This window comes from Lytechinus pictus, chromosome 17, assembly GCF_037042905.1.
Source record: "Lytechinus pictus isolate F3 Inbred chromosome 17, Lp3.0, whole genome shotgun sequence".
Taxonomy (NCBI): domain Eukaryota; kingdom Metazoa; phylum Echinodermata; class Echinoidea; order Temnopleuroida; family Toxopneustidae; genus Lytechinus; species Lytechinus pictus.
In genome coordinates this window covers 2,591,399-2,616,637 of record NC_087261.1, presented here as the reverse complement: position 1 = coordinate 2,616,637, position 25,239 = coordinate 2,591,399, and the positions used below count along the sequence as shown (strand labels likewise).

The following is a 25,239-nucleotide window of genomic DNA, read 5'->3' as shown; positions in this document are numbered from 1 at the left end:
TGAATGAATCAATGAATGAATATAATTAAAATCAAAACAATGAATGGATGGGTGGATGGATGGAGAAAAGGATGGATAGATGAAAAGATGGATGGATGGATAGATGGATGGATGAATGATTGGATGAATTATTTTTTTTTAACATGTGCATATGTTGGTATCAATATTAATGCATAAAGCATTTTCATTTTATTTGATGCAATATAAAAGAGCGATGTAGATAAAAATGCCTTGGTCAAGGGCCTACTGGGAATCGAACCCCGGACTTTCATGGTGTAGTCGGGCACCTTAGACCACTCGGCCACGGCAGTACTGCAACTCACCGTGAATGAAAAATGGATTGATGGATGCAATGAAAGATGGGTGGATGGATGGATAGATGGAAGGATAGATGTATCGATGGATGGATGGATAAATGAATGGACGGATGGATCTTTTGAATGGATGGATGAATAAGTTGAATAGATAGATGGATGAATAAAGGATTAATGAATGGATGGATAAATAAGTGGATGAATTCGTCTGCGATCATCCGAACCGTCGTATCAGTCAATTTTGGTCAAATTTTTTTTTTGAGATTTGAGATCGATTTTGAGATTTTTGCAGACAATTAAAGTACAAGTCCTACTCTATTCATAACTAAATTTCTAGGCAGCAATTTATTTTATTTTCTGAGATATGAGAGGATTTTCACGGCGATGCCATACATTTTTAAAATAAAATGCGCAAATCCCAATGGAAACGTGTACTGTAACAGAGCGATACAATGTTTTGACTGACCACGATTTCAATGCGCGCGGTCAGCCACACTGTAGTATCGACCATCTGCACTGCGTTGACTTTGCACGTGAAAAGCGATACGACATTTTGACTGACCGCGCGCATTGAAATCGGGGTCAGGGTTGTTGTATTCCCTATGGCGTTTTTGTACGGGGGGGGGGGGGGAATTTAAACCCCTCAAACCGAAATTACAAGCATGTGACTCTTTTGCGATATTTTCTCTGATCCTTGCTTTTGTGTAAAAATAAGGATACTATTGTCAAGCAATTGTCTTGGTCTTTCCAACCATGTATTTTTCTAGCAATGAATGTGTTGTAAGGCTGGGGAACTCAGTGTGAAAATTATAGTAAACTTTGAAGTCGATTTTCTCTAAAATGGGTTTGCACCGTCGTATGTGTGATACGACGGTTCGGAAGACCGCTGACGAATTGTTGGATTAGTGGATGAATTAGTCATAAATGATTTCACAAATAATAACAAATGAAAAATAAACAAACAATAGTTGGATAATGAAATGGTCAAATGATTAGGAAAACTGATTTAAACAAATAACTTAGCAGTGGCAGATGCAAGCAGCTCATTTTTATTGGGTCAAACCAACTTGCTGAACCCCCCTCTTTAATAGCAAAAAGCTAGATTTATAGAATATTAAAATGAGCTTACAGGCATAGGCCCGTATTCTGAAGTCAGTTTTAACTTAGACTCAGGTTTAAAGTTGTGGTATAAGTATGGAGAGCCAATTGTTACATAAATCACTAACAGTAGAGATATAATATTTCAGCTAATTTGGCTCTCAAATCATTCATAATTGTCCAGGAAGTATAAATAGATGATTGTCTTCACCGTCGATGAATCAGGAAAGAGCACAAAAACATAAGAAACATACAACTCAATAAAAACATGTGATACTTTTGGCTTCCCATACTTAAACCACAACTTTAAACCTGAGCTTAAGTTAAACCCGACTTCAGAATACGGGCCATAATGTATATCTATGCAATATACATGTAGAAAACAGTATAATTACATGAACATTTTTTTTTTGCAAAATAAGAACCCTTTTTATGCTTAATTGGAACAAATAAAAAAAGAATAGAAATGTATGTGTGAGGTCACAGAAATAAAAAAAAATGATAAAAAGAGAGAGAGAAAAGGAAAATGTGGTGTGCATAAAAGTGATGATATCAGTTTAAGTAGTTCATCAGTTAATTAGCTACATGTAGATTTGGTGAATTTAGTCACATAAAACAAAATATGTGATCATAATTATGAATTAATATTAAACAACCAGTGTAGAAGTGAATATATGTACATTTGTAGGCCTGCATCACAAGGTGAATGTACATACATGTACATGTAGTGTATGAATATACATAGTGTATGTACACAGAATGGTGAAGTGTTGTATGGCAGTGTGGAAAAGTGAAATTATGAAAACAAAAGAGTATTCATTGGTCTTGATATAAACTGTCATGGAAGTAATTTGACACACCCATGATTGTGCAGAGTGTTGTGATATATTAAAGTCAGAATAATGTGAACATTAAAAATTAAATTATGTGAGATTGTGAATAACAATGCTGACTGAATCAGATTAATTGCAAAAAGAATCAGAATATGAGATTTTAAGGAAGAGTAATAAAACTATAAAAGGAAGAGTAAAATGGCAATTTTTGAGAAATGCAACCGTGGTTCAAATATACATGAACCCATAGCCTATCATCGCAGGCAGAGGCTACAACTATTGTCTTAGTTTGCTTTTTACAAATCTGATGCTGTTATGGGAGAGTAAGCAACAGGTCTGATGTGGGAAGACTACTAACAGAACAGCTGTTAGTGTCTCAAAATGTTCTTGTTTTATCATTGAATGTCCGGTAGAAGATTTTTGTACATAAAAACCTGCATCGCATCTAAATCATAACGAGAAGGTACAGGTGGTGCTTGCTTTACACTCACTGTGGGTTTGCTTCATCAGAAAGTTTAACGCAATAGCAGACATATAGCTGAAGCCCCTGCCTAGATTACAGGCTACTGTACCCCCAAAACGATAAAAATATGCCTTTGTTATCATTTTGGTGATCGATTTCAGAAAATAGTACAACAACGATATAAAGGGAAAAAATCTCCCTGCACAATATGAAATGCAAACACAGTAGGTACATGTATAGTGAGGTATATGATCATACTGAAATGTAATATTGTAAATATCAATTATACAGTAGAAAACATTATCTAGAGTGCATTGATTAGTATTAGATGTAAGTTTGATACTTTGAAGAAATTGAAATATAAGAAAATGTGAAATACTATATACTAGGGCATTTCTTTACATTTGCTTTAATTTGTTCCTTTGCTGATTGCGATTTCATTTTGCAGAAGGAAAGAAATAGTACATACAGAAATTCCTGAAAGCACTGTTCTTTTTTTTCCCTTCTATTTGTCTATGGACTTTGATTGCAGAGGAGCAAATATAATGAAAATGGTGATTATTCCAATAGCAAACTAGCAGTTTGCATATGTTTCTATGCAAACACGACTCTCATTACCAAGATACATTGTATATCAAGGTGATTTTTAGATTTTTGTAAAAAGGATTCCAAGTGAAGCATGCATTGGGTATATTCAGGTCTACATATGACTTCTATTTAGCAAAATATTTCATGTATATTATTGTGCCTTTTCAAGAGGGAATATTTCTGTACAAATCCAAACTTTAAGTAGGTTTAATACACAAAGAAAGGGCAAAAATGCACTTTTTTTGTTTTTGCTTTTTGTCCGATTTCTTCTAAAAAAAATATTAAATGCATATAAAGATACTACAATGCTGTGAATATTAATCTTTGTATACCTGCTCACTATTCAAAACAGTGCAATAGAAATATAGCACTATATTTTAAATCTGCAATGTCTGCAAGTATATACACCATTATAGAGAATGCTGACTACCATGCATGTTATCCCATCACTTTCAGTCATTTATCATCTTTCTATTTTCCCCCTTTTTTTCCTTTCATTGCAAACTACCTTAAGCATAGCTTGTAAAGCACAGCCCTGATACGCCCCGTTTGGAGAGAAAATAGTGGTGTTAGCAGAGAAAAAATGTGGAGGGTTAATGTTGAGCACTGCAGGATCCCATAGTAAAATATATATATGATGAAAAGAAACATTTAGAAAAAGGCCCATCTAATCTGCTAAATGGAAAAGAAAGGAGAAAAACAAAGATGATTAATTGACACATTACAGATGCCATATGAGAGAGAAAAATGTGAGAGAAATCATTGTGGTTAATAGTAAAAAATACCATCTGGAGAGAAAGGAAAAATATCAGTTTAAATAGTTGCCTGCACTACAGGAATCTAATTAATCACCCTGTGATGTAAAGCAATACAAATAAGTCTATACATACATGTACAAGTATCACATTGGGGGCAGATTTGTGACATAGATTGGTGCCCCTGTTGCAATGCACATGTACATAGACAACAACAGGGTTTCTATTAAAATTCTAATGAAAACTATATAAAGGTACAGAAAATCAGGTTGCTATTCTGATAAAGATTTACCCTCAGTCTAAACTCAACCAGTGTAGAATAAAATTTTACACACTTCAATGGAATGCTGGCTTCATATTATTTCTTCCATATTCGTAGCAATTATAATGTACCAATTAATTCATTAAAATTCTTTACATTTTAAAATTTTCCTATTCTACTCATTTCATGACTCGATAATTCTTTCACAAACTTTTTTTAGAAGAATAATTTTGAATTGGTAAATATGTTGACAACCGGCACTTCATCACATACCCGGGTGTCGCAAATTTGGTCTCAAAAGATGCGCAAGACTTGAAAGTAAAAAGTCAGCGAGCGGCGCAGTCACAAATGTCACAAATATGCATGAAATTTATTGAATCATTGATGAAAAAAAAAAATTAGCATAAGTCATTAACAACAGGAATCGTGACCCGACACAAAGCTCAGCAAATGATTATAGGATTGACTTGATTTATATTCAGAATATGTTTTAGAAGTAAAACATTGTGCAGAAGATCAAAGCTATGAAAAGTAGAAAAGTTTTGGTAAAAGTAGTATATAAATACTGTATTTGGATTAATTAGTAAAACTTGAATATTTGAGATGTGAATTATAATTAATAGAAAACCACTAAGTATATACAAGTAGTCTACAAATGATCGACCAAGAATTGCACTGTTCATTGTTATGAAGTGATTACTGCAAAAACTATTAGCAATTTACATGTTAGTATACAGTTAATCATCTAATTATTCCCCTTACACAATTGTAGTTCATACTTTATATGGATGTGAGAATATATATGGCATCATAATTGTTGAAAAGTAGAGATTCCATCAGAATCAGCTAGTCAAATTTTCATTCTTAATGTCAAATTATTAGAATTGTATGGTGACTAATTAAGGAGTTCCCAAAGAAACCAGTTTATGATATCAGCCATAAAAATAAAAGAAACAGATCAATGAAAGTTTGAGCAAAAATGAATGAATAATATTATGAGTTATGAGTAATACTTTGAACACCAATGCAACTGTTATGTGTGATGTTGCACATGAATAACTTTCCCAAATATTACTCATACATGTACATTCTCAAACGTGTTTGATCTAATTCTTTGATGTCTCTGTTTCAACATTTTCTGCGACCAAGTCTATAGTGTAGTTTTTCACAGCAACAATGTAGTTGTCTGTACACGATGTATGTGAAGTAAAAGTGGCACCACATTGAAAACACAAATGCGCATGCATGAAATAGTGCAACATATGCGAGGATGTGAAAATAACCACATCTCAAAAACAAAGGAAATTTTCAAATATATAACAGTCAGCACTAGAAAAAAATAAGACTTTGAAATATCGACCCCTTTTGCTTGAGATAATTACATTATTTTCTTTCATCTATTTCTTTGAATAAATTGTATATTAGCCTGCTATTTTTTATTTATTTTTCAAAACTGTCTTCCCTTTAGTTTTTGCAAACAAAAAAACCCAGCCAACGTGTTATCCACAACCAAAAAAGGTGCTTTTTGAAAATAGATTTAGGAAGGAGACGATGGGTGAATGTGGATAACACGACATTAGGGGAAACGTCTAGTGCAAGACAAGTGCAATACACTGTGTCAGGCGTCGCTGAACAACTGCATGCCAAGTTTCGGTGTACAGTGTACAAGTGGAAGAAAAGAGATTTCCCTGAAATTCTGAAAAATTCAGTTTATCATTTTGACATAGGGCTTCCCTAATAATAAGCATTGTTTTTTTTATTTCCATTCAACAAATAATGTTTCCATTCAACCACACCCCAAAAAAAGTAAGTGCTAAAGAATGCAAGTTTTATCTTTAGTGACCTGCTTCATTAAATCACAAGTATTAGTTAGCTGGAAGTAGAGAATGATTTAATTCTACAATTTGCAAGAAACATGCTCCTGTTGTCTATCCTAACATTTATTTACCCATGACTGTTTAAAGAAACGTAAAGTTGACAATGAGATATTACAACTGATTGTAAATTGTAAACGGTTTGCCATAGACTTTACCATGAGGCTTAAATATACCATTAAATGGCCCCTGTAGAAGCAAAAATTAACTGTTATATGCTACACATAGCTTGCACCCAAAGCATTCATTAGCAAGATTCATGCAGCAAATATATTCCTCTAAAACCGTTCTTTTTTCTTCACAAATCGCAAGCAAAAATTAAAGTCCGCAGGAAAAATATTCAAAGAGTTAATAATGGTGGCAATCAGTTAGAGAAACTTACCTGGAAATAATGTCTTTCTGTCTGGGCCATATAACCTTTGTAAACTGGTACAGAAATTCTCTATTGAACCCATTTGCCGATAGTCTTTTAAAATGGACGCAAACTGCTGCAGCTCTTCACCACTTAGTTTACTTCTCAGCTGAAGAAAAAAAAAGGAGAGGATGCCATGGATATACATGTCAGTGTCTTACTATTATATAAAGCGTAATACAATTATAAAAATGCTCAAAATTGCAACAATATTCTTCCAGAGTAAGTGCTGCTTCAAGATGAAATAAATGGATAAACTGGAGTGTCATGTACATATATATGTGTATTACATATATTCAAGGTCTATTATACACTGATTTTGTTACACTCATTTTGAAAAAATCCAAAATCATTTGACGATTTAAGTAGCATTATTAAAATCAAAATAGTAGCTTCAACAAGCCTTCGGGTTAGAGTAAAAGTGAAATGCCTTCTTTCAAATTGTAGTTTTATGCAAGATTTTCCATCCTCATTTCCTTCTTAATTATTTTTTGTGTTCTTTTTTTTTCTCCCACCCCACCTCCTCTATTTTTCTGTCCCTCTTCCTCCGCAACCTCCATCTCTTGATCCTTTTTCCATTAATATTTTTCATCTTTCTTCTCCCTCTTCGCTCCCTCCCCCCTCTTCCCCTCTTGTCCTCATCCTCTTCTTCTCACTTTCATCTTTCAAGACTGCATACATGTTCATTCATTCAACGATTTTCCATTACCCCACACAAAATTAAATTGGGACCACATACCTCTTCAATGTATTCTTGTAACAATACTTTAGCTGTGACACTGATGATTTCTGCACTATTTGAGTTGGGATTTGCCCCTGAATATGGGACGGCCTCACTGCTTCTAAACACAAAACGGAAAGGAAGGGAAAAGAAACATGCAAATATCATTTTTCATTTTCTTCACAAACATATTTATCAAGTTATGCCAAGTTATAATTCTGAACAAACTCAGGATAAAAGAAGACGACAAAGCTTTTCAAAGACAGTCTTTGAAAAGTGGAACCCCAACAACAACAACAAAATCCCAAATGAAATTTAAAGTTGACCAATAGATCTAAAAATAAGTGCACATGAGAAATACTATTAAAGGACAAGTCCACCCCAACAAAAACTTGATTTGAATAAAAAGAGAAAAAGTCAACAAGCATAACACTGAAAATTTCATCAAAATCGGATGTAAAATAAGAAAGTTATGGCATTTTAAAGTTTCGCTTCATTTCACAAAACAGTTAAATGCACATCTCGGTTGGTATGCAAATGAGGAACTGATGACATCACTCACTCACTATTTCTTTTGTATTTTATTATATGAAATATTTTTATTTTCTCGTCATTGTCATGTGAAATGAAGTTTCATTCCTCCCTGAACACGTAGAATTCCATCATTTTAACATTTTGTGCTTCAGGCAAGGAGGTCCTAATCGTCAAATTCGTAAAAATTGAAATATTGTATAATTCAAACAATAAAAAAAAGAAATAGTGAGTGAGCGACATCATCGACTCTCTTATTTGGATGTAACTGGCTCGTTCATATAACTATTTTGTTAAAAATAAGCGAAACTTTGAAATGTCATACGTGTACCTTTCTTATTTTACATCCGATTTTGATGAAATTTTCAGCATTGTGCTTGTCTGATTTTTCTCTATTGATTCAAATCAACATTTTTCTGAGGAGGACTTGACCTTTAAAAGATTTATCTTATACTTTCCATGGGGAGGGGTGTCAAAGAAGGCTTGTTTGTGATTACTTACGTATCTGGTTGACTATACAGGCCAGGCAAGGGAGGTCTTTGGTGACTTACTGTGGCTGTAAAGTTGCAAAAAAAGAGAGAGAAAATATCACAATATCAATATCAAATATTCAAATGATAAAAATAAAGGGAGTGGCAAAGTGTGAAAGACATGTGGATAAATGAAAATAAAAGAAGAGAGGAAGGAAAGTGGTAGGGATCAAGAGAAGGGAATAAAGAAAGTGATAGCAGAAGAGGAGAGGGAGGGGCTGAATATAAACAGAAAACAAGAGAGAAAGGAAGGAAGAAAGAAAGAAACAAACAAACAAACAAACAGACAAACAAAGAAACAAAGAAAGAAAGAAAGAAAGAAAGAAAGAAAGAAAAAAAGAAAGAAAGAAAGAAAGAAAGAAAGAAAGAAAAAGAAAGAAAGATGGAAGGAAAGAAAGAAAGAAAGAAAGAAAGAAAGAAAGAAAGAAAGAAAGAAAGAAAGAAAGAAAGAAAGAAAGAAAGAAAGAAAGAAAGAAAGAAAGAAAGAAAGAAAGAAAGAAAGAAAGAAAGAAAGAAAGAAAGAAAGAAAGAAAGAAAGAAAGAAAGAAAGAAAGAAAGAAAGAAAGAAAGAAAGAAAGAAAGAAAGAAAAAGAAAGGAAAGAAGGTAAGAAAGAAGGAAAGAAGGAAAGTCAGTCGGACATATACTTGCACATGAGCCAGTTTGTCAACTAGAGAGAGAGAGAGAGAGGGGGAGAGAGATGGTTAGAATGTGGGTGTCCTGGGAATGACCGGAAATGCAATTACTGCATATTGCCATGAAGCAGGAAATGACCACTAGCTTTATTCCTGGTTGTCGGGTGAAGGGGCCACGCCTACCGACTGACACTAACTCGGAAACTCTGCCTCCTTGCAATGTTTCCTATTCAAGCATTCCATCAGGAGAGCAAGACTGATTAAAGATGGCATCAGCCAAATATCCTGGACTTCCCACTTGAACAATTTGGCCAAACCCTTCCAAGATTATTAACAACAACTGATCAGTCTTTTTTGTTCTTCTTAAAACAAGCTATTATCTATATTCTTCATACCCCTGGGATGTGACAAATAAAAAAAGAGATCACTTCATGAAGAAAATTATCAGTGAAAATCACCAACAAATATATTGCAGGCTACTTGCATACCAGCCTCTGATTGGCTGAGAGAAGATAGATCTGGGGCCCGTTGCAGAAAGAGTTGCGTTTAAACCCAAGCCAAAAAATCAATCGCAAGTCCCAAATGCGCGCTGTTGATTGGTTGAACATCAAGTCGCGCATGATTTTTAGAGTTGCGATTGATTGCAACTCTTTCTGCAACGGGCCCCTGGGCCCCATCTTACAAAGAGTTACGATTGATCCAAACAATCGTAACTTTATGGAAATCCATTAGTGTCATAATTTTTTCATACAGGAAATGTGCCAAATGTCCTTTGTAAACAAATTTGTAAACAAAAGAGAACACACCAAACTGTCAAGAAATCAATGAATTTATGGATATACATTCATATCTAGAAAAAAATTTGAGCAAACATGCATTTTATATGTTGGCTTTGCTGGCTTTTCATAGTTGCGATTGATCGGATCAATCGCAAGTCTTTGTAAGACGGGCCCCAGTTATAATTACTGACAAAATACTTGATGAAATGAAAAGATTTCGGCTTATGCTAAAAGGGCACGGACGGAAAGCGAAATGGCTTCAGATGCAATCAAGAATTATATATATAAAGTGGGTGTGCTATACAACTTCATCATATTATCATTAATATCACAACTGTCACCTAGTGACACCAGGGGCCCATCTTACAAAGAGTTTTGATTGATCCAATCAATCACAACTATGGACGGCCAGCAACGTCAACATCTAAATTGCATGTTTGTTCAAAATATTTTCTAGATATGACGTGTATGCATAGATTTATCATTCTCTTGAAAATTCAGTGTGATTCTCTTTGTTGATTATAATGGAGATTGTGCAAATTTCCTGTAGAACAAAAATATGGTATGGATGGATTTCTATAGAAATGAGACCAATTAGATCAATCGTAACTTTTGGAAGACATGGGCCCTCGACAACTCCATAATATTATCAACATTTTGTATGTCAGATCCCAATTTCTCCAACTTTCCTTCAATTCATGAACTACTATACTAAAACAAATGTTCATTTGAAAGAATGACAATTTTTCCATCTGAAGCCCAAATACAGAGACACACCATCTCAAGAAGGGCCAGGATTTAGGGGTCAGACGTAAATATGTTTATTTTGCTGAGCTTTTGTTTGATGTGACCCTTTACTGCCTTTCATAAAACTGGAAATAAACTTGAAGTTACAAGGACTGTTGAAAATTTGTAACAAAATTCTGATGTAGTTTAAAAATTCTCATTCAATCATGAGAAGAGATATTTGTTCATAATCAAAGGCCCGTATTCATTCAATCTAAATAAGTCTGGTAATTTTATTGTGTACTGTGGCCAATGCAATTAGGAGATAACTAGACTTATTCAGATTTTAGGTATATGAACCAGGTCTATTTGTAATGTTGCATGGAACCTCACAGACAATTTTTCGTTTTCACAACTAATTGTCTAAATCTGAAACAGTGGTTAAGCTTTAACCTTCACATTGATCAGACAGATAAAGAGAATCAGTGAATGGCGGAATTTCTGGGGCTCTTTTATATTTCACAGGGCTATTTTCAGCATTTTGGGGGTGAAATCGCCCTGGAACATATTTCTATATCACCCCTAGCAAAACAAAAACGTGCACAAAAAGCCCATTCATAATTCACAGATAGTAAAAAATATGTTATAAGTTCATGGCATGTATCAAATTTACTCTTGTACTTTTGATCGTCCTTCAATGGCTTCAACCGTATCAAGCATCATCTGAAGTTGAGTGTAATTTGCAATATCCGAACGACAAATTGTTCAAATCCACTCCACGTGGATACCGAAGGTAGGGCCTATTGTATCCGCTGATTTCTTTGATCAAACGATATCGGTGATTAATCTAGGTCAAATTTGTCTTGAATTTGTTGTAGACGTCAGACGTATCACATCCATCATCCTACGCGACCCATGCATCCTCAAGAGATAAGATATCAATCTGAAATGGTCCCATTGTTTCATATATATGTAAGACACGTGGTTGAATCTGACAAGAATGACCTAATTATTGGCCCTGTTCATATTCAAAATGTAAGCATTCTCATCATGATTCCCTTATCTGTCCGATCAAAGTGAAAGTGCATACATGTAGGTCATGCAACCACCTGCATTAAACCCAATCCTAAAAGCTCTGCAATATATTCATTCATAAATGTAGAGCTCTTCATAAAAACATTTTCTTGATTTCTAACAGTTCTATCATCTCTGCTGCCTCAAATAAAGTGAGTATACTAACTATTTTTTCAAGCAAATGTCTCTTCTTGTTCTGTTTTAATTAAAATATCCTAGGTCATCTGAACCTTGTATAAACTGTAGAAAGGCTATCGTCATCATCATCACCATCACCTTCACCATCATCATCATCACCACCACCACCGTCATCGTCACCATCACCACCATCATCACCATCACCACCACCATCGTCATCATCATCACCATCAGCATTATCATCATCATCATCACACTCATCATCATCATCATCATCACCATCACCAACGTCATCATCATCGTCGTCAGTCATCATCATCATCTTCATCATCATCATCGCCATCATCATCATCATCACCATCAGCATTATCATCATCATCATCATCAACACACTCATCATCATCATCATCATCATCACACTCATCATCATCATCATCACCATTACCAACGTCATCATCATCATCTTCATCATCACTATCGTTATCATCAAAATCATCATCATCACCATCATCATCATCATCATCATCACCACCATCATCATCATCATCATCATCACCATCATCATCGTCATCACCACCATCATCATCACCATCATCATCATCACCATCACCATAATCGTTGTCATCATCATCATCATCACCATTATCATTCACTAGACCTAGATCTCACTCCAATGCCAAGACTAAAAAAGTCCTCATCTAATATCGAAACTGGTCACCACTGGTCAGAAACGTAAGACCAGTCCAGGTTCATTTACATATAATCAAGTTATATCAAGTGTATGCCAATACCATATGACCTCTGGTTATGTTTTGTATGTGAACACTTTTTTCATGACACAGAAAAGAGTACAAAATGAAAGCAGGTTTTTATTGGGCATCATGAAAGTCCAATTTGTATCTTTTTGAAAACTATGAGGTGAATAGGGGAATGATATGATATCATGTTACACTCCAAAGCAGATGCTGACCTAAAAATGATTCCCTCGTTAATTCTCCCGAGATGAACATGAAGGAGAAAGAGGACATAGAACGACTAAGGGAAAGTGTACTCAGCGTTTTCAGAAAGATATCAAGTTTTTGCTTGGTGTCAGTTTAGATTTCATTGATGCTTATTAGACTAGTCTGTCACATAAGAGAGTAGCTTGCAAGAGGTACACCAGATGTATATCCAGATGGATTGCTGTCCTGAAAATACAACAATTTTACAAACCTTTGTAATCATCTGTGCTATTTAATCCATGTATATTGATAAAACCCAGAGCAAAGAATTATATTCTAATCTGCTCATATATATGTCCAAGACATCAGACTCTGGCATGTACGGTTGACAGGAGAGACTTAGAAATAGAGAAAATAATTGGAAATGACAGTCTCTAATTCATCAATCTTATATAAATCTCATCCTTGATTACCCGCATGCTAATGTGATACTTACATCTACCTATTGAATAGTCTTTAACGGCTTGCATGAGTGAGAGATCAAATTGTTTCATGGTCATTTCAGTGTACACTACTTCAAAGATCTGCTGGACTATAGCGCAGATCTCTTCTGATTTTTCCTGTAGGAAGATAAAATTCATCACAAGAAATGAATGAATTATCTAAAACTACACAGTATAAAATGTACACTCTCAGTTTACCGAAGATTAATGTTCATGGGCTTGTGATGCAGCATCTTCAACACAGAAATACTGCATGTAGTTTTACATTAATACCAATCCTCACTTTTCATAATAAACAAAGTATTGAAAGGAGGCAAAGTGCCTCAATAGCGGGATTTCTACAATAAGACATCACTCAAGACTTTTTAAAGTTGCCTTAATACTTGAATGACAATTCATGCTTGACATTTGTTTTACAAGTAGATATGAATACAAGTACGTCTTCAGTATATAAGTTTGCATAATGGTTATTTTGAAATAATAATAATAGCTAGATTTATAAAGCATTCTTTGCCCGAGGATACAAAGCGCTGATATTATTACCCCGGCTTTAGCTGTGCTGCCATGCAGGCACTGAAGCATTCAAGGAATTTCTTCCTACCGGGTACCCATTTATCTCAACTGGGTTGAGTACAGCACATGTGGGTGAATTTCTTGCTGAAGAAAAACACGCCATGGCTGGGAATCAAACCCACATCCCTCAGATTGAAAGACGAGAGTCATAACCACTAGGCCACGAATCCTCCCACAAATAGATGGAGAAATGGATGGAGAGGGTGCTTAATCTACAGGGGCCACAGTAAATCTAAGCACTAATACTGAGGAGCATATAAACGTCAAAGAATGGCTTATATGGAGATGTACTCAAGTATGGGTTGATTGAGTCCATTAAAGGTGAATGTACTACTGGGTGTGACACACTTCAATTAGGCTACATCCCCTCCCCACATATATACAGCTATGGGATTAAAGAGGGTCTGTTCACACTGCAGACTAGGCCTATATGTATTTACATGCCAAAGCCGTAGGATTAGATAAGCATGTTCACACTGCAGACTAGGCCTATATGTACATGTATGTACATGCCAAAGCTGCTGGATTAGAGAAGCATGTTCACACTGCAGACTAGGCCTATATGCATTTTACCTGCCAAGGCTACTGGATTATGGAGGCTCGTTCGCACTCGACTACATGTATGATATGTCTTGCATGCACTGTGGTGCATCATGTGTCATAATAGTGCTGCCGAGAAGCATAAAGCATGTCAACTTCCACATGCAATAATGTTTATAAATGGTGTGTTACTGATTGCCTGTCGCTATCTATCACAAGTACATGTAGTGAAAACGAGTAAATGATACCACTTGTTACTAATAGTGCCATCAATTGTGAGTGGCTATAACATCTGTAGTTGCCCAAAGTGGTTTAGAGATCAGAGTGAGAACAAAAGTAAACAAACCTTAGAAGGACATTCCCATACGACAAGCTCACATTTTTCTTGTTGACTTTCCGTAGCTAAAGAAACAAAAACAAAGGAAAAGTAAAAAAAGAGTATTATGACTGTACAAGATATTCAATGACATGATTTAATTCAATGACAAACATTTTCCAATAAAAAAATCAGGAATAACTTGAAGAGCTATTTGTTCTTCAATATCCAAAAATGTAATTTTGTGGATGATTTTGCTCTGAAGTAGCTACATGTATTTTATTTTACAATTTCAACTTTAATTTTCACCACTCTGCACCCTCCTATACATTGTATCTACATGTATCTCATCTCAATTTCTGAAGAAAAACAATCCAGAGTTATGATTGTGAATGGGGGCTTGGTTCAGAATAAGCGTGATAATTTGATTCGGATTAACATTAGTATTGGACTCAGGCCTTACTCTACTTTGCAATCCTGGTTGAAATTTTGCAGGAGAGCAATTGACATGGAATCCATAATCACAATATATTGATAATGGAACATTCCTTATCAAACAGGATGTATAACTGAAATTGAGCTCTACATCACAAACAATATAGTTTAATTTCCACTACTAAAGTGCAATTCCATATTCCAAGACATCATTTGTCAAGTTTTAAAGGTTTGAATATAATTACTCTGGCCAATGAGTGGTTCAGGGGTCGTTGCTCTACTGGAGCAAACATGAAGATACATCATTACAGATTCAGACAAACTAATCAATTGTTGTCAAGACTCTGGCATCATACGAGATGACTGTCTTATTGTATCACAAGAAAGGAAGTCATACAAATATGTTTCATATGATCCGGAGGTCTGTGATTTATCAATCAACCTTTGTTTACCAGGCCCCTCTGTCAAAGATGGTCATGATCAATTCAGATCAATCGCAAATCTCAAATGTATCTTGACTCAGATGTTTGCTAAGTAGGCCATTTACACAGGCTATGATAATTTCATCAAAATTTGTAGGATTAGAATAGTAGATAAGATTAGAATAGTAGAGCATCTTAACATTAGGCCTATAGAAGACTTCAAATTGTTTTTAGGTTAGGATTAGTTCTAGGCCTTCATAGACTTGGTTTCAGATATTGTTTTTAATGGTTGATTTTTTTTTTATATTATTCTAAGATTTACATTTTATCACCCATAGCTATTGTATTAATACTAGAATCAACAACCCAATAGGCGAATACACACAAACACAAGCAACAATACCTGTATTTATCTTATAAATCCTCAATTGGCACTGAAGCTACAATTCTATATGTACTGATAACATATACACCAACATCAACACTGAAAAATCAAAACCATACAACATACTTTGTTTTTGTAACTCCAAATTGTTGTTGTAGAACTTGCAATGTTTTTATGAAGCTCCTTGGTGTACATGTACATGAACATGTACATGTAGTAGAGCAGCCTGATACATATTCAAGCACAACACCAACAGAGTTGTAATTGATCCGATCAATCGCAACTATGGAAAGCCAGCAAAGTCAACATATAAATGCATGTTTGTTCAAAAAAAATTCTATTTATGAATGTATATCCATATATTCATTGATTTCTTGACAATTTGGTGTGTTCTCCTCTGTTTAAAAAAGACATTTTGCAAATTTCCTGAAGACAAAATTATGACACTGATGGATTTCCATCGTAACTCTTTGTAAGACGGGGCAAAGTACCGAAACCAAACTTGAAAATACTTTATTATTGTACAAACCTGTTTTCATGATGACAAGATGTTGAGCATCATCTCGTACATAGCTGACTGAGACAATATTGTGAATGAAGGCACGAACTAGAGATGTCTGGGAGCAAGTATAAGGAAGATATAAGGAAATATTATACACATTATCCAGGGCAATAGTAAGAATTATATACATAGCTGACTGAGACAATATTGTGAATGAAGGCACGAACTAGAGATGTCTGGGAGCAAGTATAAGGAAGATATAAGGCAATATTATACACATTATCCAGGGCAATAGTAAGAATTATATACATAGCTGACTGAGACAATATTGTGAATGAAGGCACGAACTAGAGATGTCTGGGAGCAAGTATAAGGAAGATATAAGGCAATATTATACACATTATCCAGTGCAATAGTAAGAATTATATACATAGCTGACTGAGACAATATTGTGAATGAAGGCACGAACTAGAGATGTCTGGGAGCAAGTATAAGGAAGATATAAGGCAATATTATACACATTATCCAGGGCAATAGTAAGAATTATATACATAGCTGACTGAGACAATATTGTGAATGAAGGCACGAACTAGAGATGTCTGGGAGCAAGTATAAGGAAGATATAAGGCAATATTATACACATTATCCAGTGCAATAGTAAGAATTATATACATAGCTGACTGAGACAATATTGTGAATGAAGGCACGAACTAGAGATGTCTGGGAGCAAGTATAAGGAAGATATAAGGCAATATTATACACATCATCCAGGGCACGCAGGATTTCAATGAAGATGATTCCAATATTAGATAGACAAGATGAAAAAAGTATTTTAAAAAATTGATTCTCTTTTTAACTCTGTCAAATGTCAAACCATCTTGCGAATTTAACTTAAAGCTGACTAGTATGAGAATAGGCCAATTCAAGCACAATAAAAAATGTATTTTTATGTAATTTGATTTCTTTCACCAAGTTCTATGGATTAATTTCATGATCTTATTAAAGTAATTTTGTTTCCCTTTTGTCTGATGTACTATTTTCTCATAAATCTCAGACAAAATCAATACAAATTGATGAAATGAAAATATTGACATTGTGATTGGAAAGCTCAATTGCTGGGCAAGGATCCGGGTTGAGAACTTAGCAAACATTGCACATTCAGTTCAATTCATGTTCATGTGTATACATGTACATCATGATGAGTATAGACCATATTCTCCTTTGGGAGAATTGAAAAGGAGAATGAAACCCTTGAAACCAGCTGAATCCATATCAAAGAGAAAAATCAAAGAAACATATTGTTGAAAGTTTGAGGAAGATTGAATGAATAATAAGAAAGTTATGAGCATTCGAATATTGAGGTCACTAGTGCCATGTAGATCCTCCCAACGGCAATGCGACCAAGATCTGTGATATCACACACGTACAACTCCCTCATTACTTTAGTACTTATTTCACTTATATTCTCACTTTTATAGAGTCTATCACAAGGTGAGGTGTTCTCTTTATGAGATGACAAGTACAGAGGTTTCACAACATTATATCATTGATGAATCGTTTGTCATATGATTAGAATGAGCAAAAAGAGATGTTTTGGGGTATATTTTCAGTGTCCAAATGGGAGAGTTGTACGTGTGTGACATCACAGATCTTGGTCGCATTGCCAATGGGAGGATCTCCATAGCATTAGTGATCTCGACATTCAAATGCTCATAACTCTTTTATTGCTAGTCCTATTTTACTCAAAGTTTTGTTGATCTTATTCTTTGATTTTTCTGCTTTCACAAAAGCTAACTTGCTCCAAGAGTTTCATTCTCCTTTAAGCGTTGATTATGAGTGAAACCCATGAAGGTTAATTTGACTTTATAGTACTGATATAAACTTCTATTGTTTTCCCTGTTGGTAGTTCATTGAGGAATATATCCTTCCTGATCTTTGTCAGTCTGCCCACCGCACCCATTTTGACCGACATTCAACAAATAATTTACGCTCTCTTCCTCCAACAGAAAACAAAAACGTTGTACAATGTAAACATTCATTCTACTACAGCGGTGATGGTGGCATGCAATGACAGAATACAACAAAATAGTGTTCATCAGAATTTTTCTGTAAAATTAGAATAGATATAGATTGTGGTGGCGATTACTATAATGGAATACTACTGTTTATGTAAGCCCCAGACCTGCCAACCTCTGGGATTGAAAAACTGTATTCTGTGATAAAACAAGTGGAATGCCTCTGGCCGTCTCACCTGCATCACGCGATTCAATATAGCAGCAGTGCTGATTTTGAAAACTACTATAACTCGCACAAGATGTTCAGTGATACTTGGTTACTCTTATTTCCACGTTTTATGAACTAGACCAATACACTTATAGAGATATGATGGCAATTCAACAAATACCCCCAACGTGGCCAAAGTTCTTTGACCTTACATGACCTTTGACCTTGATCATGTGACCTGAAACTCGCACAGGATGTTCAGTGATACTTGATTACTATTATGTCCAAGTTTCATGAATCAGATCCATAAACTTTCAAAGTTATGATAGTAATTCAACAGATACCCCCAATTCGGCCAAAGTTCATTGACCCTAAATGACCTTTGACCTTGGTCATGTGACGTGAAACTCATGCAGGATGTTCAGTGATACTTGATTAACCTTATGTATAAGTTTCATGAACTAGGTCCATATATTTTCTAAGTTATGATGACATTTCAAAAACTTAACCTTAGGTTAAAGGAGAATGAAACCCTTGAAACCAGCTGAATCCATATCAAAGAGAAAAATCAAAGAAACATATTGTTGAAAGATTGAGGAAGATTGAATGAATAATAATAAAGTTATGAGCATTTGAATATTGAGATCACTAATGCCATGTAGATACTCCCATTGGCAATGCAATCAAGATCTGTGATGTCACACACGTACAACTCCCTCATTACTTTAGTACTTATTTCACTTATATTCTCACTTTTATAGAGTCTATCACAAGGTGAGGTGTTCTCTTTATGAGAGGACAAGTACAGAGGTTTCACAACATTATATCATTGATGAATCGTTTGTCATATGATTAGAATGAGCAAAAAGAGATGTTTTGGTGTATATTTTCAGCGTCCAAAAGGGGAGAGTTGTTCATCTGTGACATCATAGATCTTAGTTGCATTGCCAATGGGAGGATCTCCATAGCATTAGTGATCTCGACATTCAAATGCTCATAACTCTTCTATTGCTAGTCCTATTTTACTCAAACTTTTGTTGATCTTATTCTTTGATTTTTCTGCTTTCACAAAAGCTAACTTGCTCCAAGAGTTTCATTCTCCTTTAAGATTTTGATGTTGATTCCCCCAACATGGTCTAAGTTCATTGACCCTAAATGACCTTTGACCTTGGTCATGTGACATGAAACTCAGGCAGGATGTTCAGTAATACTTGATTAACCTTATGGCCAAGTTTCATGAACTAGGTCCATATACTTTCTAAGTTATGCTGTCATTTCAAAAACTTAACCTCAGGTTAAGATTTGGTGTTGACGCCGCCGCCGTCGCCGCCGCCGTCGGAAAAGCGGCGCCTATAGTCTCACTCTGCTATGCAGGTGAGACAAAAACTGTATTTTTCCCCAAAAAAGTTTATTTCATAATAAAATGCTTGGCGCACTTGCTCATCGCGGCGCTCAAGCTGCATGCAAGCTAAAATGCGCACTGCTCTTGCAGATGAAAAAAAAAACATTGAAACATGTGTATAGCTTCACCCTGGTTTTAACAAAATGATTGAAAAAACAACAAGTTACCTGAAATTACATTGATCTAATAACCATATTTGTGTACGTTTTATGAAATAGAGACATATAGAGATGATTTTTCTCAATAAATTACGATTTTGTAAAAAAAACATATTTTTTAAAGAAAAAACGTAATGCCGTATTTTGGTTGCAAAAACGTACTAAAAAACGTAAAACGTACTGGTTGGTAGGTCTTAGGCCCCTATATGTATTTAAAAACTATCATAATGTTACTTGCTGCTGATAGGCAATAAGAATGACCCTTCATTCACAAAATGAAAATCTATCAGTGTTCATATACCGTACCTCGTCTTTTCGTAAAACATTGATTTGTCTTGCAGACAGACGAATGATGGCGTCGTAGCGACTGGAGTGACTGTTCCATGGTAAAATTTTATTTTTCTGAAAAGATGAAAAAAAGGAGAATTATACATACATGTGTATATACAATGTAAAAGCAACAGGCAAAAGAATCGTTATTTTTTTATAGCTTGTACTGCACAGTGCACACATGTACCTCATAAGAATGTATTTATTAAAGCAAATGTCATAATAATTACTCAAGACCAGAAGACCAAGCTCAATGCATATCAATTATTGGTAATTTAAAAAAGTACCCTTGATGGATATCTACATGTAGCAATTACTCACTGACGAGCAACATTAAAAATGGAACTATAAACATAAATGTATATTGTGCTAAATTTTCTGGAAGTATGTGAAGTACAGTCCAGGATCCTGGCTATGCTACATAGTAACTTTACCATCCGATGATAAAGTTCTCAACATGCATTCAATATCAAGGATTCCATGATAGATTACCATTGAATGGCATAGTTTGATACAATAACAGTATTTTTAAACCAGGCCTGGAATGCTAGGTCATTGTCCTACTGCTTTAAAGTACATTGCACACATACAATCAAATGTGCATGTTAAAAACAAGCCAAAAACAATAAAGCCAAAGCAAGCTAGAAACTAGTCACAAAAGTGTGAAATGAAGTGCAGTTCACGTTGACACCGTTCATTTCCGAGCCAAACTCCAGAACAATGTGATCATGAGTGAGCCGGTGGATTTTGAAGAGAAACATTCCAAATTGCTCATTTCCCCTGCAACCGCCCCACACCCATCCATCTGCATTCCTAGTTTTCCTATGTGATTTCACTTTCATGATTTTCTTAAACATTATCACTATTACAATGCAACCTAACATATGCTGTGAGATCTTTGAATCACAAGGAGACGGAATTGAGTCAAGTCTGCTGCAAGTCATTCACACAGAAATGCACCAACAATAACTCGCCCAACATGAATTTTGAGATTTCTAGTTTGAAATGAAGCACATCCCAAGCTTTGAAATGGTATCCATGTAACTTGTCAAAATTGATCAACAACATCCCACATAAGTATTTGATTGAATGTACACAAATGTAGATATTAGCTTAAAATATCATGTACATGTAGAAAACAACAGTGAAGAAGTTTGACTGGGGTTCACTCAGAATGCATGAGATGTGCAAACTATGCGAACTTGGTGAAATATCCAAACAGTCGGCAAAAACTTGTGTCAAAGAAAACTCTTTGTACACAAACTTTTAATGTTATTTGGTCTTTAATAACAAGAACAATTATGATTTTTGAAGACCAAATATTGACTTTCACAGAGAATCTTCCCGGGCAAGCTATTGCTGGAATTGGGATGGTTGGTAACAGATGTTGAGCCTGTACAAGTCAGCTGTTTTGATTCTTTGCTTAAAATTGAAAAGCACTCCCTTGCAGTGGACTATGAAGAATTGGAAAGCTCAACAGTGTTTTCGCTTCCTGAAATTTTCCCTTAAAAAATGGAGGAAGAAAATACGCTTGATATTCATTTTTGTTAAAGGCATGAAAATACCAGAGATTTTCTGCATTCATATCTGCCTAAACCAGGCCCTTTTGAATTATTAATGTTCGCAAAGTTATACATGTACATGTACCTTGGTCACATTTGCTCTACGGCGGCCGTACGGCGAGTCGACAACAGCCCTTTTATTCATTTTTATTCAAACCACCTATGTATAGCTGGTAAAAAAAATGTTAAAACGGCTGTTTTCGACTCGCCGTACGGCCACCGTAGAGCAAATGTGACCGAGGTAGTAATTGCACTGTACACACTACATCTCAAGGTGTACAAAGAACAACACTCCTAAAAACATTCTCCTCTATCTAATGCAGTCCATTCATACAAACAGGAATAACAAACATGTTTGACATGACAGTAACAATAGGGTTTGTTTGACAGGGTTTTTTGTCCCTGTAATATGTGTAAATGTTGTACATTCACACAGGCCACCAACTACACTAGATCCCCAATGACTCTGGTTAGTTTGGCTTTAATAGAGTTAGATCATCCAACACAAATCTTTTGGCCATACCCAAGGCAACCACCTCTCATACACATGGCGACAAAGCCTTTTCAGTTGCTGTTCCTACACTCTGGAACTCAATCCCATAGCTAATAAGATCTCATTCACTTTTAATATATAACATCTCTTCCACAAATAGTTTATATGATATCTAATTTTCACAGTTGTCTGTTGATATTAGTTGGTAGTTAAGTTATCTAATGATAGTTAAGTTTATAGCTATTACAGTTAATTAGTTATTATTGGGTACATGTAGATAGGTTGTGTGATGTAAAGCATTTAGATTGGAAGGGTTTCATGAAGCAATCTGTCATTGCTCTGTAATAAGCCACTGAAATCCTTTCATGTGATTGGCTGAGAGCAGATTTGTCATAAACATTGACAATAGGCCCAGTGAAAGGCTTCTCATGGAACCAATACTTACCCTTGCTGTATCAATGTTCCTGAGTATTTCCGTTCTCTTGGTAGGGTCTATTTCAAATGGGATGTCTTCAAGTTGGCCTAAAAACTGGAAGGGACAAAAAATAGGAAAATATTGAATAAAGTTTCAATTTTGTGAATGATTTTCATCAAACTGCCGGAAACCACTTGAAAAAACTTTTGAGGATAAACTTTACCAGTATGTACACGTACAAACAGTGAGAGGACAGAGCTTGTAAAACAGTGTTTTCAAACCACTGATGAAGCTGATATAAAGAGACGAGTGGGTAGATTTCTTCAAATTTCCTGACAAGCAGAAAATAAACCCCTTCTCCATAAAGGAAAAAAAATTGTCCATAAAATATTACATGACATCCAGGGGAGGGGGGGGGGGCAAGGGAGAGGTCACACTTCTAAAAAAAGTCTTATAGGGTGCAACCTTTCCAGTTTTCTATTCAATGACAGCACTTTTGCCCCAAACCGATGTGCAAATATTGATCTCCTTTTTTAGTGCAATGCCAGTCATAATGCCCACACCCAATCCCACAAATAGCAGCACATTTTATTAATCTAATAATAATCTCTAGACTCAAATCATTGACTTCAACTTCATGCAGTACATGTAATGTAGAAAAAAAATCTTACAGTCACTGTTAGCCCTACAGCTTTTTCTACAGACCCTCATTTTAAAGGTCAAGTCCACCCCAGAAAAAAGTTTATTTGAATAAATAGAGAAAAATCAAACAAGAATAACGCTGAAAACTTCATCAAAATCGGATGTAAAATAAGAAAGTTATGACATTTTAAAGTTTCGCTTCTTTTCCACAATTCAGTGATATGCAAATGAGAGAGTCGATGATGTCACTCACTCACTATTTCTTTTGTTTTTTATTGTTTGAATTATACAATATTTCAGTTTTTACGTATTTGACAAATAGGACCCTCTTGTTTGAACCACAAAATGTTAAAACAATGGAATCCCACATGTTCAGGGAGGAATGACTTTTTTTCACATGGCAATGAGGAGAAAATTAAAATATTTCATATTTCACATAATAAAATACAAAAGAAATAGTGAGTGAGTGATGTCATCGGTCCCCTCATTTGCATACCGACCAGGATGTGCATATAACTGTTTTGTGAAATTAAGCAAAACTTAAAAATGTCATCACTTTATTTTAGATCGGAATTTGATGACATTTTTAGCGTTTTGCTTGTCTGATTTTTCTCTTTCTATTCAAAGCAGCTTCTTGTTGGGGTGGACTTGTCCTTTAAAGGACAAGTCCACCCCAACAAAAAGTTGACTTGAATAAAAAGAGAAAAACCCAACAAACATAACACTGAAAATGTTATCAAAATCGGATGTAAAATAAGGCAAGGAGGTCCTAATCATCAAATTCGTAAAAATTGAAATATTGTATAATTCAAACAATAAAAAACAAAAGAAATAGTGAGTGAATGACATCATCGACTCTCTCATTTGGATGTTATTGGCTTGTTCATATAACTATTTTGTTAAAAATAAGCGAAACTTTGAAATGTCATAACTTTCTTATTTTACATCCGATTTTGATGAAATTTTCAGCATTGTGCTTGTCTGATTTTTCTCTATTGATTCAAATCAACAATTTTCTGAGGTGGACTTGACCTTTAATCATTTCTTCTTTTTATCATTGTTATTAAATTTGGGGGGCTACTTGTACCAACCTACTGGCTGAATCTGCAACATTAGAGAAGCATTGAAATTGCACTGAAAAGGAATTTTCCAGAGCTCTTTTGAGCATTTTGGGGGAGATATCGCCCAATCCCCAGTATTACTTTTCCCTGACAATGTTTTGAGATAAAAGATTGAGATACAAATGTATGCCAATTTGCAATTTACATTTGCTGTATGAGTTAGTATTCAAATGTGTAGACCTACACGTCATGTCTCCTATTTGCACCACAGATCCCTTTATATTTGGGATTTCCATCACACTGGCCAACAACTCACAAGAATACCTGTATCAAAATCAAAGGCCATAATAAGGCTCAAAATAATGCACTACAAAACTCAACCACCTGAACCAGAAGAAATTATTGACTCCTGGGGCCCCATCTTACAAAGAGATGTGATTGATCCGATCAATTGCAACTATGAAAAGCCAGCGAAGTCAACAAATAAAATGCATGTTTGTTAAAAATAGATATGAATGTATCCATAAATTCATTGATTTCTTGACAATTTGGTGTGTTCTTTGTTTTCAAAGGACATTTTGCAAAGTTCCTGTAAAAAAAGTATG

The 25,239-nt window shown here is 35.1% G+C and overlaps 1 protein-coding gene across 1 annotated transcript in view; it reads right to left on the bottom strand.

Moving 5' to 3' along the window:
- The window catches only part of LOC129280475 (cerebral cavernous malformations protein 2 homolog), a 36,204-nt gene that overhangs the window by 4,581 nt on the left and 6,384 nt on the right, over positions 1-25,239 (bottom strand). The window contains exons 3-10 of the mRNA XM_064112149.1: positions 22,962-23,045; positions 20,438-20,533; positions 16,376-16,463; positions 14,635-14,690; positions 13,169-13,292; positions 8,353-8,407; positions 7,339-7,441; positions 6,570-6,708 (exon numbers count right to left, since the gene is read on the bottom strand). Of these exons, the coding sequence (XP_063968219.1) occupies positions 6,570-6,708; positions 7,339-7,441; positions 8,353-8,407; positions 13,169-13,292; positions 14,635-14,690; positions 16,376-16,463; positions 20,438-20,533; positions 22,962-23,045 (745 nt within the window). The remainder of the gene's footprint in view (positions 1-6,569; positions 6,709-7,338; positions 7,442-8,352; positions 8,408-13,168; positions 13,293-14,634; positions 14,691-16,375; positions 16,464-20,437; positions 20,534-22,961; positions 23,046-25,239) is intronic.